The sequence below is a fragment of the Ochlerotatus camptorhynchus genome, unplaced genomic scaffold, assembly GCF_037179485.1.
Source record: "Ochlerotatus camptorhynchus isolate MF236.1 unplaced genomic scaffold, CSIRO-AGI_Acam_v1.1 ptg000316l, whole genome shotgun sequence".
Lineage (NCBI taxonomy): Eukaryota > Metazoa > Arthropoda > Insecta > Diptera > Culicidae > Ochlerotatus > Ochlerotatus camptorhynchus.
Genome location: NW_027040804.1, coordinates 1,555,919 through 1,582,500, shown reverse-complemented (window position 1 = coordinate 1,582,500; position 26,582 = coordinate 1,555,919). Strand labels below are relative to the sequence as shown.

Here is a 26,582-nt window from a genome sequence, read left to right as displayed (position 1 = left end):
GCCTTTGCAGTCACTGCCTTGATGTACAATGTTGTAAATATTGACATTCTTTTGAACATTGTTTTCTTGTTGCTTTGCCGATAGAAAAAAACCATTGCGTTTTTGAAATAAAGTGAAGTTGAAGTTTAAAAACTATTGATTTAGTTGAAAAAATTAATAGCGTCACATCAAGCGACCTCAAAAAAATTTAATCACCGCATAATGATGTTTACAAATAGATGAATAAGATACTTACCACGCTGGAAGAGATACAACAGATTGCACAAACTCAGCCATGGATTATAATTTGAATCTTCTACCATGTAACAAATCTAGCAGTTATGCGCTTTTGCGATTCAAAATAAGTTGTTTTGTCCGACGCCCGACGCACATATTTATGTCTAAGTATTAGTAAAGATTTTTAGGATTGCACGCATACAAGTGGACGAACATGCACCATGTAAAGAAAAAGAATACAACATAAGTAGTAGGTTGGGACATATGAAGAGGTATATTTTCAACGTTGGGAGCACTACAAAAATTGTTTCATCTCACTTGACTGGTAGCAAATAGATATTTATGTAAAAGTGAATCGCTAGTCTGTAAAAAGAGTACCATCCTCCGAATAGCGCGGGGGTTGGTACCATTTTCCCATCACTATTTCTCGGTTGTCCTCTAACCAATCGAACAGATTAATTGTAGATGTCTAATTTAGAGCACTATAGCACTAGTAATGAAAATAGTTAGATTTGCCAAAAGACAGAAATAACGGTGGGTGGATAAAGATGGCAGTAAAAACATGGTACATAATGGTTTACAATAGAACTATGGGTTTGCTGACGATACATTACAGTTACGTTAACAGTTAACTCATAACTGATGTTCGCAACGAAAGCTCTCAATTAATAACTGTGGAAGTGCATCTAGAACACTGAGTTGAGAGCACGCAATAAGCTAATATGTGATAAGCAATAAGCTTCAAATGCGTAGAAGAACATGACAGTTACGTTACATAAATGGAAAGTGTGTTTTATACAAATGAAAAATAAAGGTTCAACGTTTATTTTCTTTATGACTATAATAAAAAAAGGCATTCTTGCTCGTGAAATTGTATCTAAAAAAATTAATTAATTACTCACATAAGGGTATTGTTCAAGCAGCAGCTGCCATACACAACTGAAATGTTATATACCTGCTAATCTATCTGATTTCAACATAATTCTAAAGCACAACGTTTTGGCTGTATGCCATAGGAACGTATTTTTAACTTTTAGGACCAAAATTAAATTATGGACAGAAGTAAATAAATGAGCTAGTTATGATTTCATATAATGAGAATCCTGCCCATAACATTTGAAAAATAACAAAAAAATGTTATTGTGCGCTATCGGCGTGAAGGAATTCAAGAAAAATAAAAGATGTTAAATATCATTTTTTTTTTCACTAGAAAATCTCAAAACTACCTCTCACTCATCTGGTCATATCTCAAAAACTGTTTGTCCATATCATTTGCACATCATTAGAAGAGTTTTCCAAAGTGGCGTGAAAATTTGAGCTTAAAATATTAACAAATAAAAAATCCCGCCCAAGGTTAAAATATGCCATGTTTTGACAATTTGGATACCTGCCGGTAATCAGCCTAATTACTGTAGTTACTTTAACAAAAACAAAATTTGGGTTAATCTATAAGAATCTACATACAAAACCTTCAAATTGACGTTCTAAGATCATGAATCGCTTATTTGGTTGTGGAGTAATCTCTTCTGAGAGATGCAATTTTTAAAAATCTCGAAAATCCAGGGTTGTAGCCTAGAGGGATCTAGACCCTTTAGAGCTTTTGCTTTTTCAAAAAAGGCATTTGTTCACAATGCCAAAATAAGCGTTTTGGCCAAGTTTGGCTAAAATCCATGACATCTACCACAGGTGGTGAACCCACTTGAGCTGGACTGACCCATATAGAAAGTAGAAAGCGAGCTAAAGACAACTTTGAGGAAGATGCGAATCGGGTCGAGCATCTACTTCATGGCTATTTTTGGTTCGTGATAAAACGTCATCGGATGGAAGGGAAATTTTCTGAAAATTAATATAATTAGGGAAAGTACTCTAAAGATACATCGGAAATGTTATATAAATCTTTTAAATTTGTCGAACCTCTTAACGGAATCCCTTTATCAAGTGTTTTGAATGTGTTGGTTTATTTCCTCTAAATTTCGTTAAATTGCTTATCTTTTGACAGATACGCGTATTTCGTCTACTACTTGCAGACTTCATCAGTGCCAAGTGGTGTTGAGTACTTGGCACTGATGAAGTCTGCAAGTAGTTGACGAAATACGCGTATCTGTCAAAAGATAAGCAATTATAACGGAATTAAAAGGAAATAAACGGTTTACCTTCTGCTCAGGATGGCCGTCTTACCCCGTCGACCCCTATGCAGTTTCCTTTAGTATGAGTTTAACTTGCAGAGTACTGATATTATTAGCAAAATGCTGCATTTATTGACGATACAACAATAACAACCTTTAAGGTGTCCGCCTTACTCCGATTTCCCCTACCTCGGTGCTTAGGACAAAGAACGCCAGTGGAAGAGGGCTGCGTACTCTTGAAGCAGGCCAGTAGGCTAAAATGTGTCTAATTATTTGTAAGTGCTTGAGCGGAGATTGAATGCTAATTGCATAGTACTGGCGTGGCTCATGGCGATAACATGCTTTGAATGCGAACAGCGTGCTAGTGATGGTGACAAGATAATTAGCAAGTGCAACAAGCGAAATGTGCGAGCCGCTTTGGTTGGTAGTTGAGCCGAGTGCTGCGATTATGCATTCATTAGATTGTGGAAACAAATGGAGTGATGAGACAAAATAAGACAATCGTTTGATAGAACAAAAGACGGCTCAGTTCAAGTTCAAGTAATGAAAATCGAAACTGAAAAGCGGACGTTTACGTGAAACTGTGAAGTTGTTTGTTGCTCTAATGACGTGGTACATCTTGAAACAATGGATGAGCTGTTTTCAAGCCTAAAACTAAGTTTCTTAAAATGTCAATAGGATTTCATTCCAAAACTGCTCAACTAGGTGATTAATAGTCTTAAACATGACTCCATTTGGGACGCCAATCAAGATTATATGTTCTCTCGTTAAACCTGACCCGTTTCTAAAACAAAAAAATTAACAGGCTCAAAGCACATGCACTCCGGTTACGTACAGTTTCTGCTGCACGATCTGATGCTATAAATATCATCCACGGAATGATTGCGAATCATGAGCAATAAAACGACAATTCCGTGCCGCAAAGTTGCTCCAAACTGGATTGACCGGTTTACGAGATTCACTTGGATATGAGTTGTTCAGTCTTGCTGTGAGCAAAACAAGTGCATCCCATGGCAGATGGACCAAAAACCATTGTCACAAGACAAGCTGTTTGCAGTTGAGTGCAAGGTCACGGACTGACTGGAATGTAGAGGTTGGTTGGAAACCTTTTAAAAGATGTCGTTACCCTAAGTAACAGATATCCAAAAATCTTCGACATGGTAATACTTATAACAATAAATTCGGTTTACTTGAGCGATAAACAATAAATAAAACATTGTAAGCGCCTCTAGCCGTCAGCAGATAAAAGCTTGACTCATTTCATGCTCCGTTTGCACTTGGGTATCAACAATAAACCTGTGTATTTTTCAACGCAGCGCCAGCGGTATGAAGGTGTAGGCATATGTGCAGAACCTGAATTACGATCATAGCAAATTGATGCATTGTAATGGTTCCAGTTGGATTCCTATACGAGGTGAAGTGTCTTGCTGTTGGTTTAAACGCCAAACCGGAATCGAATCGAACACAAATCAGGAAACAAGTGTACAGCAGAAGCCTAATCAAATCGGGAATCGTGAGTTCCGGGTACTCGGTAAGGTAAAAGTTCAACAGCACTCTTTCATGGACAATAGTCTGCAGTTCCGCGATAATTAGTATGTATAAGGCCAATTAAAACAAGTCGATATTAATAGTAAAACAAACTGTGATTGTACTTTAGTTGAGCTGCTGAAAGAGTTCTTGAACCCAATTAGAATGCCGACAGAACATGTGTGTGCTCAATGCGGACCTCGAACTAGCGCAAAGTTGTCGGAGAAGTCCCAGATCGTGGCATAAATTAATAGCCTAGCAACATGCAAGTTATATAGCAGTTAATATAAACTTTATGTAGCTGAATTTGGTTGTAAAGAAGTTTACTCATCATAATTGCATGAAGATGTGTTACTTGGGATAGCTCCTTAGGGTTGCACTATGGAAGCCTTGTGTTTAGCGGCCCCGGTGATGTAGTGGTAAGCGTGACTGCCTCTCACTCCAAAGGGTCGGTCAAAACCCTTTTCTCACTTATGGACAACCCCTTCATCAGATGCGCCTTTTTTAACTAAATACTTAAAAAATACCGAAATTCATTCCTATCGACTTGCTAGATTTCCTTGTTGAGGCTCCACTGCTTTGGCCTGCTGAGTCTGCCTCTGCTGCAAATTTCTAGCCGGTTTGAATCCTTGCTTGTAGATTTCATTTCCACCCCTTCACTTACGTTCTCGAATTTCAGTTGATATCGGCTTCTGATAACATCGACGATGGAGCCTAGCAGTGGAGATCCAGTTGTGAGACCTCCAGGCATGAATTATATACAGAAGACAACTACTTCATCGTAATTCATCATTCGAGCAGAAAACATATCCATGATTTCGGCGTTCACGAGTCAATCATACATTTGGTATGATACATTAGTTCAAAAGGTACCATACAAGTAAATTAATATGATGTATTAATTTTCTTGACTTAGACTTAAAAACAAAAGTATCCGTTCAACAAATATTGATCAGCACAATAAGCTCTATCTTTAACATGTATTTGTTCTAGAAAATACTTAAATATTTCCGTTGATATTTTGAAATATTTGACGATATTTTCAAAAATATCTAAGTTGTCTTGCCCCTTGGTAAGAACTCGCACTGAAAATTTTTTTCCACATCGTTTCTATTAAGAACGAACACAATTTATTTTTCCAATAACAAAATTAATGATTTTTATCTGTATATTACATAACATCATACATTCCATGTGAGTAATCATATAGCTTTCATTGGACACATAAGGTTCATGTGATTTAGTGGAGCAATTTCGAAATATGGGATCACATGAAAGTTATGCGAAAACCACATAGATATTTTCCACTGGTTATGTGATCTATTTTATCATTCACTTATACCTATTTTTTTCTAAAAAATGTAACAAGGTTGCAAATGAAAAAAATAAAAATTAATAATATACAGTGCTTTCCAGATTGTGTCAGCTCCCGATTTTGTCAATCTGCATTTTTTTTCCGATTTTGTCAATCTGCAGATTTCACTAATCTTTTCAGTTTTAAACATGAATTCTCAAACTTTCCGCTCTGAATAATTTGTATTTTTACTCTTCGCTGATATGTGAATTTTAGGGGAAGCGGGGGTAAAATTAGCTTCAGGGGTTAAATGAAAAATTGACGATTTTAAGTGCTAACTCATACAAATATCAATCAATTCATCGCACAGGTCTTTCATCCAATGTAACTTTTACATTTTAATTCATATGTTTATATGTTCTGAAGGATTTCTCCGTTTAAAAGGTTAATTGTTCTCCTAGTATGAATTATTAGTTTTGAATTACTGTTTGCGGGAAAAATATGTTTACTGCGGAAAACCTTTCTCTTCATTTGCAATTGTATTAAAAAACATTGCTCCAATGTCAACAGGATTTATTTTAATAAAATAGAAAAATAGCATTTCATGTTTCAAAAATGCATTGCACACAAAAGTTTTGATTGACTTTCAATTTTCAACAGATTTCGTCAACTGAAATTCTCGATTTCGACGGAAATAAATAACATCGTCAATTGAAAGAAACGATGTTTCAGCCCAATGAGGCTTATCAGCTTTTATTTTGGCTGGCCACGCAACTTCCGCGGAAACTTCCCCTTTCTTTAGAAAGCTCAGGTGGTTTTGTAAAACGTTTGCTGGAATAGTGATTTTGATCCGGGTTAGTAGAAAAAAAAGTGTGACTAAATATTGCCTTACTAAAATATCAGTTTACAACTAGGGAAGCCTTTGTAAATAGTGTGAGGACGCTTTGCTTTCACAGGCAAGCTTCAGTAATTTTGTAAAGGTAAATGCGTCATCTATGAAAATTATAAAATACTTTCACGGTGATATCTTTGAAGAAACTAGCCCATCAAACAAGGGTGTACCCCTCGGATCTTGGATTCGGAACGACCGACTAAAGGACGGATCCCTTAATTGAGGTCGACTCGCATTGAAGTTACAGTACACGTGTTGGACTGATCGGAATCTGAAAAAAATGGATCACTCCTAGACTGATACCGAAGACATCATTTCAAGAAGACTGGCAACTTTTCCAGAATCCAAGCGACACATACACTGCACTTGAGCGGAGGTGGAAGAAACGCATAGAAAAATGAGCAAATACACAAACCTTTCTTCTAAGGATGTAATATTTGCTATCAAATTCGTTCGAAGCATTTACCTTTGAGCGTCAGATGACGCGATTGTACCTCCCTCATAGCGGTCGTACGAGAAAATAGAAGAGTTGCCAGTCATCTTGATATGTTGTATTCACTCATACACTAGGCATAAACGCCATCTGCACATCAGTCACGTACACTACTTTTGGAAAGCTTCGCTCTCCTTCAGTGCGAACGGCGAAAGCTAGACCGCGTGGTGAATTCATTCTCCCGTACCTCACCAGATTAACCAACTTCACACGCATCGATATATTGACGCGAAGGGAAACTATTGACAATAATATTGATGATGTGAATTCAGAAATATTGTCAATCTCGATGTATTGACGTCAATATAGAATGTATTGACAATACGATTATTATCAATAAAAGAAATCGTGTAGGGTCCACTTTAGAGAAAGAGGAGACAACTGGCTTCTTTTTGTCTGTGACGTGTTCTTCTTCTCTCGCGGAAACGACCGTGCAAAAACTATGTCATTATGGGCGACGCAGTCAACTGTTAAAATACAAGAAAATAGATTCCCTGTTGTAAAAATTCTAGCGTTTCTATACGTTCGCCCGACCAATCAGGCGCTGATTCGCGTTTGACAGAAAATTGGTTCATAAAAGTCCCCCTATTGTCTCCTCTTCCTTTTAGCTCACCAGAACGTTAGTAATGAACGTTGCACGCGGAGTAGTGTAATTCACTAGCAAAGCCACGCCCAACAAACATTGAATGTTGAAAAAGAGCTTATTCAGGCAAAAACAAGCTTCTTCAGCTAAAAAATAGCTTATTCAGCTGTTAATCAACTCAAATTGTTTGTTGGGCGACCCTCCTACACGACAAGAAAACTGACATAGGCGAACGAAACATTTGCCGCCCACGCTCTTGTTACAAGGCATTGCCGAAGCGTAGCAGGCAAACCTTCCAAGGAAACGTCGCTTACTGATTTAAATGAGTATTTTCCCTGTTGTAAAAGTTTTGCTTTTTGGAATTCGCAACCGCTTTACCCGCCTTTTGTTATTATGATTGAACTCGCCCTGCGGTCTCAGAGCCGGGACAGGTCTGTTTGAATCTCTCGCTTTCGTCACGGTAGACTCGTCTATCTGACGCTTAAGTGAAGTCTGTAATCATTTCCTTGACCAATCGCAGTCCGCATCGTGCTCTCTGGCCGTGCGGATCTATTTGCTTTTTGCTGAAGGAAGTGTTACCAACCGGTCCGCACTCGTGTTTATTTCCGTTACCATGGGGACGTAATTTGTGATTAGCCCCAGTCCCTTTCAAATTGTATCATTATTTATTTACGACCTTAAATTTGAAATGACGTTTCACATTCATCTACCCAACAAACAATGAGTGCTGATTAAAGGCTTAACAAGCCATTTTTAAGCTGAAAGAGCATATTTTTGCCTGAATAAGCTCTTGTTCAGCTTCCAATGTTTGTTGGGTAGTGATGGCCGATTTTTATTCGAATAATCGATTAATCGATTAACGAACCGAAAATTAAAATATTTGTAATCGGTTATATCATGCTGATATAAGCATTAACCTCACCAGAGGATCATCACACATCGTTTCAAACATATGCTGCACTCTCATTGGTGGAAAAATGACAGCACAGTGAACGAAAAATAATCGATTAGTTGTTAATCGAGTAAAGGGCGAGCACGAAATTATTGCGACACCGAAAATGTCATGCCAATTTTCTTATATTGTTTAGAATCAAACCAAAATTTTAGGGTAGTTTTATACATAAATTTACTTCAAAAATCAAAAGAAAAGTTAATCAATGGAGAATTGAATGTAAAATTGAACGCATTTTCGCTTGATGCCCTCCATCAAAGTCTTTACAGTGTCATCCGGTACCAGTTTCTCAGTTTTTTTTTCATTTTCTTAACATGTCCTTCTCGTCTTTGACTGTCTTATTACTCTTCCGAAGTTCCCGTTTCATTATTGCCCAGTACTGCTCCACCGGGCGCAGCTCCGGACAGTTTGGCGGATTCATGTTCTTTGGAAAAAAAAAATGGACAGAATTGGCCTCATACCACTCCAGGACACTTTTAGAATAGTGGCATGATGCCAAATCTGGCCAAAATAGCGGAGCTTCGTCGTGCTGCTGCAAGAACGGCAAAAGGCGCTTCTCGAGGCACTCAGATTTGTAGATCTCGCCATTTACTGTGCCCTTTGTCACGAAAGGCTCACTCCTCAGTCCGCAAGAGCAGATGACCTGCTAAATGAGATATTTGGAGGCGAACTTCGACATTTTCTTCTTCTTAAATTTGTCGTCCACATCGAACTTGCTCTTGCCGGTGAAAAACTCCAACCCCGGAATTTGCTTAAAATCGGCTTTTATATACGTTTCGTCGTCCATCACACAGCAGCCATATTTTGTCAGCATCTTCTCGTAGAGCTTCCGTGCCCGAGTTTTAGCCGTCGATTGTTGCCGCTCATCGCGGTTTGGGAAGTTCTGTACCTTGTATGTATGTAGTCCAGCTCTCTTCTTTGCATTCTGGACGTAGCTCTGCGACATGCCGATCTTTTTAGCCAAATCACGGCTTGAGACGTTGGGATTTGCTTTAATCATCCGCTTCACCTTTCCCTCCGTCTTTTTGTTCTCCGGTCCCGGTTTTCTTCCAGCTCCTTTGCCGTGGTCCAACGTCAACCGCTCCTGGAACCGCTTCAACACTCTGGAGACGGTTGAATGGTGAATGTTCAACATTTTTCCCAACTGCCGGTGCGACAGGTCAGGAAATTCCAGGTGTTTGGAAAGAATTTGTTCTCTCAACTCGCGTTGGTTCACCTCCATTTTCGTTGAATCGAAAAACACGACTTCGAGTTTGACAGCATGTACACAATACACATCAATGAGAAAGTGTGCAAAATTTGGTTGATTTTTACCCAATGGTAAAAAAGTTATGCCCTGTTGAATGTGTCGCAATAATTTCGTGTTCGCCCTTTAATTAAAAAATGTGACATCTCTGACATTCGTGTGATTGTTTTGATAAAAAAAAAAGTACGCAAAATTTCATCTCTACCGAGGGGACAGCAAAACCACAAAATTACCTTGCATACGGGGGGTATTCATTGGATGAAAGGGACCGTGAAGGACACTAAAATAGAAAGTTTTTCTTCCGACTGTTTCATCTTAGTATTCATCTTTGGTGTTACTGCTACCTTGCTCAATACTCGGCTCAATATTACCTACAAATTTTCTACCTTGTTAGACTCTTACTCCTCTTCAATCCTTGTTTGGACCCTACCAAGGTAATCCTACTTGGACATCGACTTGGAAAAATCATCTTAGATTCTTCGGATTCTTATAGTAATCTGCTTGGTAATCGATTTGGAGCAACGTTTTAACGTTTTACCCGAGGGGGACGACTCTATCTACGCTGCAGGAAAGATTGTGTTGTGCTGTGGCTAGCTGCTCGCACGCTGAGTAGATAGAAAGAAGATTGATGACGATTCTGAAGATTTCCTGCAAAAAGAAGATGCGCGATGCATGTAGATGCGATAAATGCAAGAAGATTTTTCGAAGATTGATTCGCTAGTGTGAGATTTTTTGAGCATATAAAATTGAGATTTAGATGTGTCGCCCCTCTCGGTTTTACCATAGAGTTACCTCTATGGTACTAACGTAGAGATAACTCTAAGATCAGAAGGTCCCGAAGAAACGTGCTCAAGTTTTTGGCTCAGCTCTGGTACTATCTTCGGCCCCAAGCTAATCGATGCACCCCTCGAAACATAGGAAAATCCACGAACCCCTCATTTTTTTTCTGTCAAACTTTCATAGTGAATCAAAACAAACATAGTGTAGTACTAGAATTTCAACTAGAATGGGGTACCTTAATCGATTTGCTTGGGACCAATAGGCTAGTTAAGTAGTGAGCCAATTTAAAATCGTTAGTTTCCACCGGTTGGTACTACTATGAACTATGCAGCCCTGTATTTAAAATAATTCATCTGACAATTTAGTCTTAATGAATAAATTAGAGCTAATTTAACACAGACCTAATCCGATTTGCAAAACGTTCGGTTGGTTTATTGAACTCGAAAAACTCTTCGACAGCCGTAAACGCACGAATACACGCTGAGATTGGTTCGTTGTTCCCAAACATAGTTCGGTGAAAACTTGGTTGCAGTAGCGTTGTATCAACAATCAATACGAAACTAACGATTTTAAATTGGCTCACTACTTGACTAGCCTATTGGTCCCAAGCAAACGATTAACGTACCCCATTCTAGTCGAAATTCTAGTACTACGCAATGTTTGTTTTGATTCGCTATGAAAGTTTGACAGATAAAATGAGGGGTTATTGGTTTTTCCTATGTTTCAAGGGGTGAATCGATTAGCTTGGGACCGAAGAGAGTACCAGAGCTGAGCCAAAAAGTTGAGCACGTTATTTCGGGACCTTCTGGTCTTAGAGTTACCTCTATGGATGTATTCCGAAGAGATCTGCTCGGCACACGAAAGTTCAACATCGCAAGCAGGTCGGGGGCATCAGTTTCACCATTCAACAGCTTAGCAATAAGCAACGATTGCTGTACTTTCCGTCGTTGTTCCAGTGTCTAAGCCCAACAGTCGGCATCTATCAGGATACGGCGGCAAATTGTCAGGATCACTCCACGGCAAGTTTCTCAGTACCAGACGAATGAACCGTTTCTGAACCCGTTCGATCCTTAGAAATAAAGCCCAACTGTCGCGTTGCTTTCGATATGAGCGCTGAACGGTGTAAATCAAAAGTCATTTTTGTGTCTAGTTGAACCCATAGATCAGTCACACTGGAAACTCTGGTAAGAGTATCACCGTCGATATGATAGTCAAACAAAATTGGATGTACCATGCGGTGAAACGTGATTATCTGACATGTTCCACACTAACAGTCAGTTTGTTTCTCTGGCACCAATCGGCAAACAAAGTCAGCGAGTTTTGCAGAAGCCAACAATCTTCTTGTGTGCGCACCACAATGTACAGCTTTAAATCATCTGCATAGACCAGTTTGAATCCTTCGCCCAAAACCAAAGCAACATCGTTGAAGAACAGAATAAACAGCAACGGTCCGAGATTACTACCTTGTGGAACTCCAGACTTGTTTGAAAACGGTGAAGATACACAACCCTCAACCTTCACTCGAAGTACACGCTCTGTAAGGTAGGATTCCAACCAAAAAACCAATTGCATAGAAACTCCAAGACGAGAACCATGACAGCGGGCCCAGCACAGCAAAATGAACGTTTTGAGCCCGGGACATGCTGCTTACTGTCAAACGCTGCTGTTGGTATAGGCCTTGTCACTGGCCTGGAACTATGTGATGAAATTTTGAGTTAAACTAGTTTAGAGTGTAATGTTTACATGTGCAAAATTTCGTCACAATCTGTCAAGTGGTTATCGAGGTGGCTTCCAAGCAAGACGTGCTTCGACAAAAAAATATGGAGCGGTCGTGTAAAATCCAGGCCAGTTCCACAGGTGGATTGCGAAACAGTTTGGAAACGACAAATTTGACCGTGTCCCGTGTGGTAGAATCGTTCAAGGAGACCCAGACCTAGACCCAGACGACCCAGCGGCGAGCTGGCAGCAGAAGAAAGACCCCGTGAACGCAAGGAAAGTGAGGGATTACTTCAAGCGCAATCCGAACCTTTCGATTCGGGACCTGGCCAAGAAGGTCAATTCTTCAGTCTGGTTCGTCCAGCAGACAATGAAGCGGGTCGGACTTCTTGTCTTCAAGGTAGGGATGGCACCTAACCGAACCGATAAACAGAATACGATGGCCAAATCCCGCGCCAGGAAGCTGTACCGCGAGTGGTTGGTGCAGCCGAAATGCATCGTAATGGACGACGAGACAAACATTAAAGCGGACACTAAGCAGATCCCCGGCCTGGATGTTCCGGAGAAGTTCTGGAAGAAGAAGAAGAAGGTTGACAAATTTGTCAAGAAGTTCTTAGTGTGGCAGGCGATCTGTAGGTGCGGCAAATTCAGCAAGCCGTACATAACGACCGGCACCATCAACGGCCAAATATATAAAGAAGAATGCCTCCAGAAGCGCCTGCTGTCCTTGCTCCTTAAACGAAGGTGACACTCTGTTTTGGCTGGATCTGGCATCGTGCCATTACGCGAAACCGGTGATGAAGTGGTACGAAGCCAACGATTTTGTTTTTGTGCCGAAGGAGGCAAATCCGCCAAATTCACCAGAACTTCGCCCAATAGAAAAAAAATCTGGGCGTTAATGAAGGGCAAGCTCCGGAAAACAAAGAATCTTCAAAAATGACAAGGATTTGAAGAAAGAGTGGATGAAATTGTGTAAGAAAGATGGCGCATGTATGGCACAGGATTTGATGGGTAGTGTTAAGTCCGTAGTGTTGAATAAACCAACTTTACAACAAAAAAACATAGCTAATATGTGTTTATTTATTCCCTGAGAATTTCAAAAATATCCGAGTTAAAATGAATTTTCTGTGATCATTTTGTCTTTAGAAAGATGTTTTTGATTCTGAATCAACAATTCTTGGGGTACCTTTAAACAATTCCTTAGCCATCACCAAACTATCGGGGTAATCTTGTTGAGTACCCTCTAACCAAGGAGTTGACCTCAAAGAAATCTCGCATGCCTACCGCTCTTCACCGGTAAAACTTATTCCAAACAACTCAATCAATTTCCTCCATTCCAGATGAACAACTTCTCCACCACGGTGATGAAGGGCGGTCTATTCATCCCGGACGCCGAATCGTACGCCAAGCATGCCGTCTTCACGCTAGGGAAATCGAAACAAACCACCGGCTACTGGTCCCACGGAATCCAGTACTGCTTGATCCGACTGGCACCGGAGTGGGTCCGAACCCTGGTCGGTGGAACCATGAACAAACAGTTCCGCAAGGAGTACTACGCGCAGAAACAGGCCGCCGTGAAAGCGCAATAAGCGACACTTCGCCTGGATGCTTGGACTTCATTTTTAAGAAAGGAAGTCATCTTGTGGCATTTCGGCTGTTGTACCTAATGTAGTTTTCGTTTTTGCGGTGTAGCTACACCGGGGTGGTGGCACCAACAAGCGCAAACCATCGACAGCTCATCATCGTTCGAATTTGAATACTGGTGGTGCCCAAGTGCAGCACTACACCGGTGTTGAACTCGTTAGAACAAAAACGACATAACCTATACCTAGCATAGTATTTGAAAGACAATTGCATTTGTATACTTCTAGCTTACCGTGTAGCGATCTTAGCTTTTAAAACGGATTTATTGTGAATCACATAGTCATACCGCTCTACGATTTGCCCGCATCCCTTGCCTGCACTACAAATGTGTTTAATTCAAAAAAAAAAACGTCGCATTCGTTCAAAATTCAAGCGACCTATACCAGAGCTAAGGGATGAATAGTTTCGTTTGACCTAGAATAAGACTGACAAAGAATATAAATCAATGAAAATACATCTAAATCAAAGGAAGCGACATCTTTGAACCGTTAGAGAAAGCTCCTTCAAAAACACGCGCGTGCGCAATGGAACACGTGCGACCGCTCCACTCGTCGCTATGGCAACCCAATGATTCAAACAGTTTGTTCGTCTTGATGTCAGCCCTCCCAAAAAAAAAAACAAACAGTCCGAAAGATCTAAAAGCCACCGCAATAATCATGCAGCTCTTCAATCTGCACAGGAAATCAATTTACGTTCTCTACCAGAACCATTTGTGCTCGTTTTCAACACTGACAATCACGGTGGTAGTGCTGCTCTCGTTGATCCTCCCCTACTACGTCATATCGTTCATCAACCCCGGTGCGCTGTGGGATCGCTATCGACTGGTCTACGAACAGCCCGAAGTGCACTTCAACTATCGGTACCTCTTCCTGGCGGAAGTAGATCGCACCGAAGCGGCAAGTGTAAGCCGGCATCTGATCACATGCAGCTCGTTTGAATCGTACAACGAGCTAACTGAGCAACGGCAGGATTGCAGTGCCATCAAGGTACAGTGTGATTTATGGAAGTTTAAAGAGATCGTTTGCTTATGGGTTTAATTGTAGGTAACAGCGGACGATGGCAACATAGATGGCAAAATAGATAGGCTAAGTGCATCCGTTGCGTTCAATCTACCCGACGATTCACTGGGGTTGGTGTTTTACACATTCTATTTCTTCTTGGACGTGCAGGTTAAGGTAAATGCAAGGGGCGGGACACTTTGGCTATTTTTATATTTTAATTTTCTTTTTACTTAATCCTAGTATACCGTTCAAAGCGTTATTTAATTTCGTTAGGGAAAAAGGATGTGAAAAAACGCTTGACGAACATTTTTCAATTCTCTTTTTTCGAAGTGCACGGTTCACGTGAAGTGAAATCGATCAGTTTATAACTCCGGTGAAGTGAAAATCTGACAGATACGCTCTGTCTCGAAACGTCAACTTTTCGCTTAGCTGCTGCACTTTTTACCCTTTTTACCTGGGGCGGGACTTGACAATCGGGTAACGATTTCGAGTCAATTTGCTGTGAAATCCTAGCCAGGCGTAATTTTTCAGAAGGACCAATGTAACATGTCGGCCATTTTGAGAAAACTGAAGTTGAACCACCGACGGTGGTTGAAGCTCGACAGATTATAACTTTAGTTCTTTTGAATTTCAATTATTATTAATTACTGCTCATAGTCCTATCAGGCCCGTTTTAAGAATGACCACCTTGGTGGGATAGGTTTGTTTTAAATTTGAAAAAGGAGACTACTTATATCTACTATTTACAACTACAACTAACCTACTATACACACTCAATTTTGAAATCAAGTTCCAGCAAAACAAATTGCTGAACAGCTTCCAGCAAAACAATGTTCTGCTGTATGTTCAGTAATTTGAAATATTTTGCTGGATGCTCAGTAACGTGTGTGAGCTGTCAAAATATCACTCTTCACTTTCCCGCGTATTCTGTTTTGCAATTTCAACTGTGCCAGCTATCATTAATTACAGGTATAAACAATGAGAATAATTGCAAATTTATAGTGAACTCCAAATTTAATTTGAAATCTAGTTTGTAATAGTTCTATTCTCTGCTTAAATGTAGCTGCAACAATTGCCGGATTAGACAGTCAATGAGTGTATAGTGTACGATGGATCGAAGGAAATTATTATCCTTTTTTAAATTATGAACAACAGTTGTTATCGTCTTAATGTGATTTTTATGCGAAATTTAAAAGTGCGTAATATAATACAAAATTAGATTGTGTTTTATTTCATGTTTAAATGCAATTACAATTCAATCGTATTACAACAAATTACTGATCTTTCAGCAAAATCATTGCCCCTCGGGTTTGCTGGATATCCAGTAAATATTGCTGGTGTTTCAGTAAACAACTGTCACTTTTACGTCGGGTCATTTTGCTGGTCGTTCAGCAACAATATTTTGCTGGATGAATTGCTGATTTTACAGCTCGGCAAAATCCAGCAAAACTCTGCTGGTTTCCAGCAAAATAAAAATAGTGTGTACACGCTTATTATGGTCAACTCAAAATTGAGTCAAATGTACTCATCTCAGCGGCAAGTATGGCTACTCAAAATTGAGTAGCCTTATGTTGACTCACTTTTGAGTAAACTACGTTCTCACGTAGACTGAGTCAAATCCACTCGCCGGTATTTTCAGTTGCGGGGAGGGTTTTTGTTTTGATTTTCATTCAAGGAAATGGAAATTGCCTGCTCCGGATTCATTCTACCGGAGAAAAAACGGTTCAACACCGTTTCCCTAAGCAATTCGTACTTACCTGAAGTCATTCCCGCCGGTTTTGAATAACATTTTCTATGAGGTTTCCTCCGACATGACTGGCATTTTTTCCAAGTCCAGGATTTTGCTGACTGAGTGGCTTTTACTCAGTTTGACATTTCTCGTTTACTCAATTTTTGACAACTCGATACATCGGACGAAAGTGAGTACGATCGACTCACCTGGTGAGTAAGCACAAGTTAGCGTGTATACACATAATCTACTATACACAAATTGCTTATCAAAGCATGTTAATTCTGGAATCTAATTTGGCAATGCCTGTCTCTTCATGTAAATTTGTTATTCTAATGTCGAAAGGACGATCAAGAACCATCCTCAGCACTCTATTCTGAGCGACCTGAATTTTGTTTCTGTGAGTCTGTGCACATGATTCCCACACCGGAGTGTGGTGTATAGAGTTGGTGTAAAATAATAATGATAAAAAAAATGAAAATTAAGTCATTAATTAAACGCGTAATTTGAGTAAACCCAAATAAGCGTGAATGTTTATAAAATCTAACTATCATTGCTTTGTGAGGGCAAATCCCGAGACAGCTAGCAGTGCTGTGTAAATAGGGAACATTCTTTTGGTATAAATATGGGCTAACTAAGCTCGCAGAAGGCTCCCACCAAGGTGGTCATTCTTAAAACAGGCCTGATAGGACTAGGAACTGTAATTAATAATAATTTAAATATCAAAAGAACTAAAGTTGAAAAGACGCATCTGTGTCACTTGATAAGTTATACATGTAAACCACACGAATTCAAGAAATATAGATCATTTTTTTTTAAACTAAAAAAAAAACTCGCAGAAGGCATTCTTGTGACGAACGTTGAAGGCGACGGACGAGCCGCAGCAGCAGCAGGAACAGCAGCAGCAACAGGAATAGCAGCAGTAGCAGTGGAAGCTTAGCAGCCGAGATTCGTGTAGCCGTGACCGAGGCTGGAAACCTCGGTCCGGTCACGACACGGAGCTGCGTAGAGGATCGCAGGTACTATGATTTGTTTGTAGACAGCCAGTTTGTTCACCCTTGAGAGGCGGAATCTGCGGCAAATCAACGGATACAAACACCTAACGAAAGTAGAACACTTGACCACAGTTAACTCTACATGCGAACGGAAGAGGAGCTTTTTATCGAACAACATCCCGAGATAGGTTATTTCGGCAGACCACTCAACCCTTGTGCCATCCATGATTACAGTACAAGATGGAGCCGGTTTCGGTTTCCGATGGAGGAACATGATCGCTTGTGTTTTGGAGGGATTGATTTTGATTTTCCACGTGGTGGCATAATCAGCAAAGGCGTTAAGGCATCGTTGAAGTTTGTTCGTTATTTCTCGAGGCATCCTTCCTTTGACGGCTATTGCGGTATCATCTGCGAACAGGAAAAACACGCATCCGTCTCCGAGGGGAGAAATGTCGGAAGTGTAAATGCTGTAAAGCAAGGGGCCCAGCAGACTGCCTTGCGGGATTCCTGCTGGGATGGAAAACGTGTCTGAAAGACAACCATTCAACGATACCTTAAACGACCTTTGCTGGAGGTAGTTACGGGTGATTTTAACTAGATGTAATGGGATGTTAAAGTTACGAAGCTTGTACACAAGTCCGTCATGCCAAATATTGTCAAACGCCTTTTCAACGTCTAGCAAGGCCATGGCTGTGGACTTGGATATAGCTTTGTTACTTCGGATGTTATTTATCACCCGTACTAGCTGGTGATTGGTGGAGTGCCCCTTTCTGAATCCAGACTGTTCCGGAAGGAGAATGTTGTTTTCCTCGACAAACTTGAGCAAACGATTGAGAATGAGTTTCTCGAACAATTTGCTCAGCGCTGAAAGGAGGCTGATTGGTCTGTAGCTTGAAGGCAATGTTGGATCCTTACCGGGTTTTCGGATTGGTATGATTTTAGCTACTTTCCATATGCTTGGAAAGTAGTGCAGTTCCAAGCATTGAAGATAGCGGTTAGAAGAGACTGCACTTTTATGCTGAGTCTCTTCAAGATCAAGTTGAATATACCATCCAACCCGGGAGGCTTCATATTATTGGTGCATTTCAGCGCTGAGCATATCTGTTGTACTGTAATCATATCCGTCGGAGGCTCGACACAAGGGGAGGCATCTAGGTTTTTAACGCATTGCGCAACCTGCTTTGCGGACTTTGGATATTCGAGCCAAGCAAATACGATGAAACGACATGCTTGCCGATCGCATTTGCTATCTCCTGTGGGGTGATAAAAAGCCGATCGTCATCATTTTCGACTCTGAGAGGTGGAATGGGTTTGGGATGAGTTTTCAGGACCTTGGCTACCTTCCATAATGGTCTGGAGCGGTCATCCTTTCATTTCGGAGTGAGTCCATTCTGGAAGCAATCTGCCTGTTCAGATCGGCCCTTTCACGTTTTTTGTCCAGAGCCCCAGTCCTGAAACTGGCGTCTACGAACATTTCTCAACCGAATCAGTAATTGGGTGTGGGAATCAATAGCAACAAACTCACCCCTCACAGGAACTTGTCGAACACACGCCTCGTCAGCCACGGATATGGCCTGTTGGAGTCCTTCCAACGCCCGGTCGATGTCATCTACTGTGGTGAGTGCTGGATTTTCATCGATGTTGCTGTCCACCATTCGTCCGTACTGTACCCAGTTGACATGGTGCTAGTCTTTACGCAGGCAGCTTCTAGCAGGAACCATGTTGACACCGACTTCAGTCACCACCGGTTGGTGGTCGGAGCTGAGATCGTTGTGCGCCTCCGGCTTGGATAGTCAGATGTTTGAAAGGAAAACGTTCAGGGTGGAGGGATTTCCCACCGGAGAGATGAAAGTTGGTTCGTCCGGAAATTGCAGTGTACAGTAGAGTGATGCAAAATTTGAAATTTTCGCTCCACAATGCTTAAACGATTCCAAATCGGATCCTGACTAACCTCTCAAAATTTGGACCCATTTGGTGAGAAACTGAGATGGCACAAACCATTTGAAGCTTGTATGGGAATTACTATGATAAAACCAAGATTTTTGTTCATGTCTATCTAATAATTCACCATATCGGTCTGCTTCAAAATCTTTCAAATTTTCCCAGCTACAACTTTGCTGAAGACCACTTTTTGATTAAATTCAGGGATCGAAAGTTATCAATGGTTCAATGCGCTGATGTCTTATGATCATGCTCAATCAACTGCTCAGAAGGCAACATTGGTGTTTCTGAGGCGTTGAATAGGACACACAAATCATGGCTTCTATGTCACACTGCAAAACACAGTGTTGCCTACAGAGCAGCTGCTTGATTATGTCATAAATTTACCAATCTCTTAAATAATTAATAACTTTTTCCTGTCTCGTTTTACATAGAAACGATCTTCAAGAAAAATGTAGCTGAGAAAATTTTCTATAAGAATGACTATCAAACTGTTTCGCAGCTCAATATGGAAAAAGACTAGAAGGCAATGAACAAAAAGTTGAGATTTCCCATAGTAATTTACATGTAAACTTCAAATGGCTTGTGCGAAGTCTGTTTCTAACCAAATGAGTTATAACTTTGGGAGGCTAATCAGGACCCGATTTGAAACCATTTAAGCACTGTGGAGCGAAAAAGTCAAATTTTGCATCAGTCTAGTGTACAGTCCATGTTGTGCGTGGTCGAACAATAGACATCCGTTCCAGTTTCGCTGGTAGTTCCACCAAGCGTCATGGCGGGCGTTCAGGTCGCCCTCAACGATGAATCGGGAGCTAGTACGAGTGATGGCGGTCAGGTCGTTCTTGAATTGGATGCCTAGGCCGTTGCTTGTGGTACACGCACTGGTGTGGGCAGTAAACAGCGATAAACCGGACGTTTTCAGTTGGTGATTCCCCCTCCACACTAACGGCCTCGATGATAGAAGTGCGGATGTGGGGCAGAGTGCAGAAATTGATTCTCTTTCTGACGATTCAAACCGGATAATGTTGTGGTCAGGCAACCAGAAGCTGTCACCGGACTTTAGGTGAGTTTCGGTTAGAAGACCCACGTCGATGCTATGCTTGCAGCGAAAGTCGGCAAGCTCAATCTGTTTAGCTCTTACAGAGCAAGCGTTCCAGGTAGCGATGGTTAGCGGTTTAGGCACCATACTGGATGATGAACTTACCAAACACTTGGATCTGTTCGGGCTTATTGCTTCACTTCCGTAGAGAACCGGTCATGTTGATGAAAATCTCCATCAATTCATCCGCTGAGAACAGATCGGGATTATTTGGTGAGCTGTTGGTTATCTCCAGAATCCAGCTTTGTCCAGCAGAAGATCCAGACGTTTCTTGAGAGGGGCGGATCGCACCCGTGGATTAGCTTGTCCATGAAGAGGCGGAAAGTCCTCCGCCTTGAAAGCCGGGGCCTTATCCTTCCTTCGTGCTGGTTGATTGTTGGTGGATGCCTGATTTCGGATGCGCTTGAAATCCTCGCGTTTAGGGCACAGCTTGGTGAGCACCTCCACAGTTGGCGCATTTTAACGCCGCGGTATCCGCAGGGCAATCGGAAGTGGCGTGGTCTTGAGCGCACTTGCCGCAGCGTGGCTTAATGTTGCAGTTGCGGGTACCGTGTCCAAATATCAGACACCGCGGGCACTGAGTCACATCGCGATGGCCCCCACGGTATGGCTCCCAGCGTTCCCTTCTGGAAGTGTACCAGGAAAAGGCAATCCGGATACGCCTTCACATTTTCGTCCTTCCTTGTCATCCGATAGACGGCATTTGGGGCCAGCTTGTACCGGTCCCTGATTTCAGCTTCGATAAACTTCGGGTCGAAATTTGGTAGGCCTCTGATGACGACCTTGAATGGTTTCTCACCGGGAATGTATAGGGTGAAGAATTCCACCTTGGTAGTCCTCAGGTGGGCGATGACCAAGTCATACCATAGAGGTAACTCAACGGTCCCGAAGAAACGTGCTCAACTTTTTGACTGAGCTCTGGTACTCTCTTCGGTCCCAAGCTAATCGATGCACCCCTAGAAACATAGGAAAATCCATGAACCCCTCATTTTATCCGTCAAACTTTCATAGTGTAGTACTAGAATTTCGACTAGAATGGGGTACGTTAATCGATTTGCTTGGGACCAATAGGCTAGTCAAGTAGTGAGTCAATTTAAAATCGTTAGTTGCCACCGGTTGGTCATACTCCGCTTTGGTACGGAGCACCACCTTGGTGGCGACTCTGCCCAATTTGTATTCGGCTTTAACGCCCAGCGTCGCTAGATCCGCGATGAGCTCATTAAGATGGGCATTTTTCACTACCAATGGAGGTGACTCCACTTTTGCCGCACTCGGGCCGGCGTCGTCACGTCCACTCGCACCACCGGACTGGCCTTGGTTTTTCTTCCTCTTCTTGGATCGCTTCACCGTGGCGGAGGTGGTTTTCCCAACATCGGTGGGAAGAGTAGCGTACCTATTTGAAATAGGTACACTCGTGCTACCCTTACCACTGTTCTTCTCCGCTTTCTCACGGAGCCTGCTCCAAGAGCGCTGTCTTCCCATCACTTGATGCGACCGACACTACTGACGACGCAAATAAACGTTTGGAATAAACAATCGAACAACTCGACAGAGCGAGCAAAAACTGGACTGAACTGCTTGACGAACAAGCAGAGAATGATTCTAGATAGAGCAGGAATTAGGGCGTAACAGGTTTTGTAAACAATGACATCTATCGATGATTTCTAGGAATTCAAGGCACGTGCACGCAGACCAACCTAACCATCGGATAGGGGAAGGCTTTCCGTACCTGGTGAGGATGTTGGTTTGCGTGGGCGAGCCTTAAATTTCTAGAAATCATCAAGAGAAGTCATTGTTTACAAAAGCTGTTAGGCCCTAATTTCAGCTCTATCTAGGATTGATGTGTGCACTGATGCACTGCTCATAGACTCAATGAGTGTTACATTGGACGTTTTGTTCTACATGAGACTAGATACCCTAAGAGCAAATTTTCATTATGTCGTAAGTAACATTCGCACCAATCCGAGAAAAATAAAGTTTTGTTTTGATGACCGAAAAGTTATTCCTATTTCCAATTAAACATATATAATCTCATAGCGATAGCAATGTTTAACATATTTAGCAGGGTTTTAATCATACAAATGCAAATCGCTAGCTTTCATGCTAAAAAATACTGGTTTTTGAGTCAAAAGTTATTATATGTCGTTTGGTGGCCCCTATAGTTACTTAAATCAAAGTGTATTTACCAGGATATTCGGGAGAATTATCAATTACGTCTCCTTACGTGCAGCCCATTCATCATTTTAGGACCACCGAAATCATCTTAGCAACAAACAGTTCGATTTATTCACTATAATTAATTAATTTAGCTTTATTTAGGAGGCTTTCAGCCTTAGGCTGGTTCGCCTCCGTATTCACTATAATAATGAGAAAGCGAAACGATGAACGTACTTTTTTTTACGGGTTTCTCAGCGCTGTTACTTAAGTCAAACGGCGTCTCCATAGAAATCGGGTGACTTAAGTAACATCGAAAACTATTTTGATCGGAAGGTGATTACGTCAAAAAGCAATTTGGCTGGTAAATAAATTTAAAAATGGGATGTGATCCTACATTCGGACAGTACATAGTTTTATAGCAGGAGAATCGATTGAAACTGATAGCTCGACTTTGTTTACTTTTGTTACTTTCGACGTATTGAAAATTTGCTCTTGCTTTCACAGATTTCAGAATAGAGTACCTAACCTTAGATTGGTTAGCTAATTATGTTAGCCAGTCGAAATGTCTGAAGTAACAATCACGTACCTTTCATTTCAAACATTACATTGGACAATTTTTGAACTATGATAATGAAAGTAAATTTTGATGGCTATTTTTGTATCACATACAATGATAGATGTGCAATAGTTTGTATCGATTAACTCGATTTGTTTACATTTGTTACTTGGAACCTTTTGAAAAGTGTTTCCGAACGATTCCGGAAGTTTCATCAATATTTATTTTATAGTTATTTATAGTGGAAATAAATCATGGCAAAACTGAATTTATAATTCAAGCTGAACAATGCATTAGGTCCTAAGTAACATTGACAGATTCTAATCGTCGACTTTCTCTTTGCATCCTCACGGTCGTGTTAAAACATGCCCAGCTATTTTCAGTACACAGATCAATGAAAGAAGCTATGATCTAGCTTTTAATACAACAAACACGACAAGAAACGGTTATGTACCTAAGTTATTAACGAAAGAGAGAGTCGATGAAGAGAATCGATCAATGTTACTTAGGACCAGGCATGGAAAATCATTTGCATTCATTTCGTGCATTCATTTACATTCATTTGCCCCTAACTTTTTTCATCAACAGAATTCCGCAAAATAATGTATGAAGCTTTTGTAGGTTTTGTTATTAACTACAACTTTTGTTAACAACTCAAATCCGTATATCTTATGTATGACGAACCAGAGCAAACAGAATCCACTACTGTTTTTCAGTGAATGTATTTTACATTCACTGAAAAACAGTAACAAGTTCTGCCCGCTCTAATCCGTGATGCATAAGAGATACAGATTTGAGTTATGGGCAAAAGTTGTAGCTAATAACAAAACCTACTAAAGTTCTATACATCATTTTACAGATTGCTGTTGACGAAAAAAGTTAGAGGCAAATGAATGTAAATGATTGCATGAAATGAATGTAAATGATTTTCCATGCCTGCTTAGGACCTAATACATTGTCCAGCTTGAATTGATAAAACCCCATCGAAATTTCAAACTAGTTTTTTATAAATGAATAAATCCTTGATCAATCTCACCCATTCCCTTCTTCCAGAGCAATTGTCACTTTTCCATCCCTGCCCTAATCGCCCTGAACAAACAAATCGCACCAACCCAACCATTCGCATCCGGTACAATTACCCACCTCGGTCATCTCAGGGCGAGCCAAACGGCCTCGCTGCAATGTCCATTCCCGATGCGTAGCATCAAATCGCACTTCAGTCACAATTACTACCCTCATGAAAACTACACCTCGGTTGAGGAATTCCTCCCGGAATCGATCCTGCATCAAATCGAGTCATCGAACGCCGCTTACTTCGAGTTTGATCAGCAACGCTCCCGGTGGACACGGGATGGAAGTGGTGACATCGAAATCACGATTGAACTGCTGATCGGTGGAGAGGACTGCCCGCGCACTGCTCTTCTGTATAATGCTTCCCTCTGGCAAAAGGGGGCTCAATTCTGGATCCAGTACTTCTCGGTGCTAATCGTGTTCCTGTGGATTGCCGATAAGCTCAAGGATTGGCTGTTTGAAAGTTACATGATCCGAGCGATGGAGGTTGTACCATGGAAGCAGAAAGGGATGTAGCTTTCGAAACATAGAACTTGAGAACTAAATCACCAGAATGGTTTACTTTCGAAAGAAAACTCCATTTCATTTCCCTAGTATAGACGTTAAAAACCTAACATATTTACAATAACGTGACGTAAATTGGCGACAGAGTAGCGTGAAAAAAAAACATTTCAAACAATTGATTGCAAACTCGGCACGGATTGTAGGGCATCCTGTTGGAGGCGGTTGTCCTCCAGGATGATCGTACTATGCGGATAGTAGTCCAGCTGGACAAAGAGATAGCGGTAGTCGTATTGACCGGATTCGTTCTAGAAATCAGAAAATTAGATTATTGTTTAAATACTATCAAAACCATCAACTTACCAATCTCTTCTCTAAATGCACGGTCGCCTTATTCCTAATGCCTTGAACGTAGAACTGCATCCTAATGTACTGGACACCGTCCCGCACGTACGTCGTGTGTGCCACGCGATTCCTCCGGCCTCTCCGACTTTCCTCTCCAAAACCTTTAATCGGAGCTCCCAGCGCGTCCTTCACCTTCGGTTCGTCCTTAATCCGCTCCAACGCTTCCGTATAGATATTGTTCGGACTATTGGAGGAGAACAGTTCCTTGAAGATGGCGTAAAATAGCACGCTCGTGACTCCCACCCCGAGCACAATCACTCCCATATAGCTGGCGGTTTTGGTATTTTCCTTCACACGCTCACCCAGCGGTCGAACATCCGTTGAGACATCGGTCCTATCGGAAGCCGCTGACAGAGCGGTCGCTTTCTTTTCCGCGGTAGCATAGCAACGAGTTTGCTTGGGAACCGGAATGGTGCATGCGATCCGAAGCAATGGAAGGGTACTAAAACGATTTTTAACCAACAGGGGACGAAGTGCCAGCAGGGACATTCTGAAAATAGAAAACGTTGAATATGCATTAGGTGAATATGCGTGGCCAACGATGAGAACAGCACGACATCAAAGACGTCATCACAGGCTGGCTCGACTGTCGGTTGACCGTAATTTCATGACGGACAGACTTATCTTAAACAAACTGGAGAAATCTGATTGCTTCAAGACACGCAAGGTTCTCATTAGGGAAAGGATTTGCTATTTTTATATGAAAGATACATAATTCATTCACAACAATTTTGGCTATTTATGTAAATTTGAAATCAGCTTCTGGTATTCCGATCGATATGAATATCGCGAATTTATTTGAACTTGTACATCCTCATAGCGTGTGGATTATCTTTTTAAAGCAATAATTTCAGTTTCAATATTATTATTGAGATGCAAATTATGTAAACAAAAAAGGGCTAAGCCGGCTTGCGTGAATAAAAGGAATATTGTCGTATATTACACCTACTGGACGACCGGAAACAGTGGAAAGCGCTTTAACCACTGTAAATAGAACTACTTACATGTATTCGGATTAACTCAACAGTTACAAAATTAAAATTTTGATGAAACTTTGTTCCTTGAAAAAAAAATTCGAACACTTTGTTTTTGTCGGAATGACATCGGGAGGACGAGATTTTTAGATTTCATCTAGTACTACAAACGTCACTTGTGCGCAAGTTATGGGCATGTTGCGTGAAAGTTTGACACACTAAATACAAATTCCCGAGCTCATTGATTGCTACCCCTTATCAAAGCGAATCATGTTTCGATTTTTTTCCCTTGATTTGTTTTCCGTCGATCTTGTTTTCCGTGCACCAATGCTACCGACGCCAGGGAGGCAGCTCCCACACCTGGACCCTACCTATCGACCTATCAATCCATGAACCGGGGACCAACGGCTTTATTTCCCTTCCGAAGGCAGGTGTGATCCGAGATATTATCAACAATCAATACGAAACTATCGATTTGAAATTGACTCACTACTTGACTAGCCTATAGGCCTTTTGGGAACTAAACGATTGATTCAACCTCTGGTGGTGAATAATTAATTAATTAATTTATCTTTATTAGGGAGGCTTTCAGGCTTGGGCTCCCACATACAGCGGGCTAGTCGCCCACGGCTCGCCCCCGGACCGCTCGGCGGACGGGGCGGACTTGGGCGACTCGAACCTCGC

The 26,582-nt window shown here is 41.3% G+C and overlaps 3 protein-coding genes across 3 annotated transcripts in view; 2 read left to right on the top strand and 1 right to left on the bottom strand.

The window, feature by feature from the left end:
* LOC135707710 (inactive hydroxysteroid dehydrogenase-like protein 1) overlaps positions 1–13,695 on the top strand; it is a 29,399-nt gene extending 15,704 nt beyond the window's left edge. Inside the window, exon 5 of the mRNA XM_065229592.1 lies at positions 13,166–13,695. Within this exon, the coding sequence (XP_065085664.1) occupies positions 13,166–13,414 (249 nt within the window). The 3' untranslated portion in view covers positions 13,415–13,695. The remainder of the gene's footprint in view (positions 1–13,165) is intronic.
* A 283-nt stretch (positions 13,696–13,978) lies between these two features.
* On the top strand, positions 13,979–24,567 carry LOC135707704 (transmembrane protein 231). The gene is made up of 3 exons (XM_065229585.1): positions 13,979–14,455; positions 14,513–14,644; positions 24,001–24,567. Exons 1-3 carry the CDS (start codon positions 13,994–13,996, stop codon positions 24,532–24,534), a joined length of 1,128 nt encoding a protein of 375 aa, XP_065085657.1. The 5' UTR covers positions 13,979–13,993; the 3' UTR covers positions 24,535–24,567.
* A 111-nt stretch (positions 24,568–24,678) lies between these two features.
* On the bottom strand, positions 24,679–25,414 carry LOC135707713 (mitochondrial import inner membrane translocase subunit Tim21). Its single transcript, XM_065229599.1, has 2 exons — positions 24,883–25,414; positions 24,679–24,827 (listed from the first exon to the last, which is right to left on the bottom strand). Exons 1-2 carry the CDS (start codon positions 25,411–25,413, stop codon positions 24,690–24,692), a joined length of 669 nt encoding a protein of 222 aa, XP_065085671.1. The 5' UTR covers position 25,414; the 3' UTR covers positions 24,679–24,689.
* Positions 25,415–26,582: the final 1,168 nt, after the last annotated feature.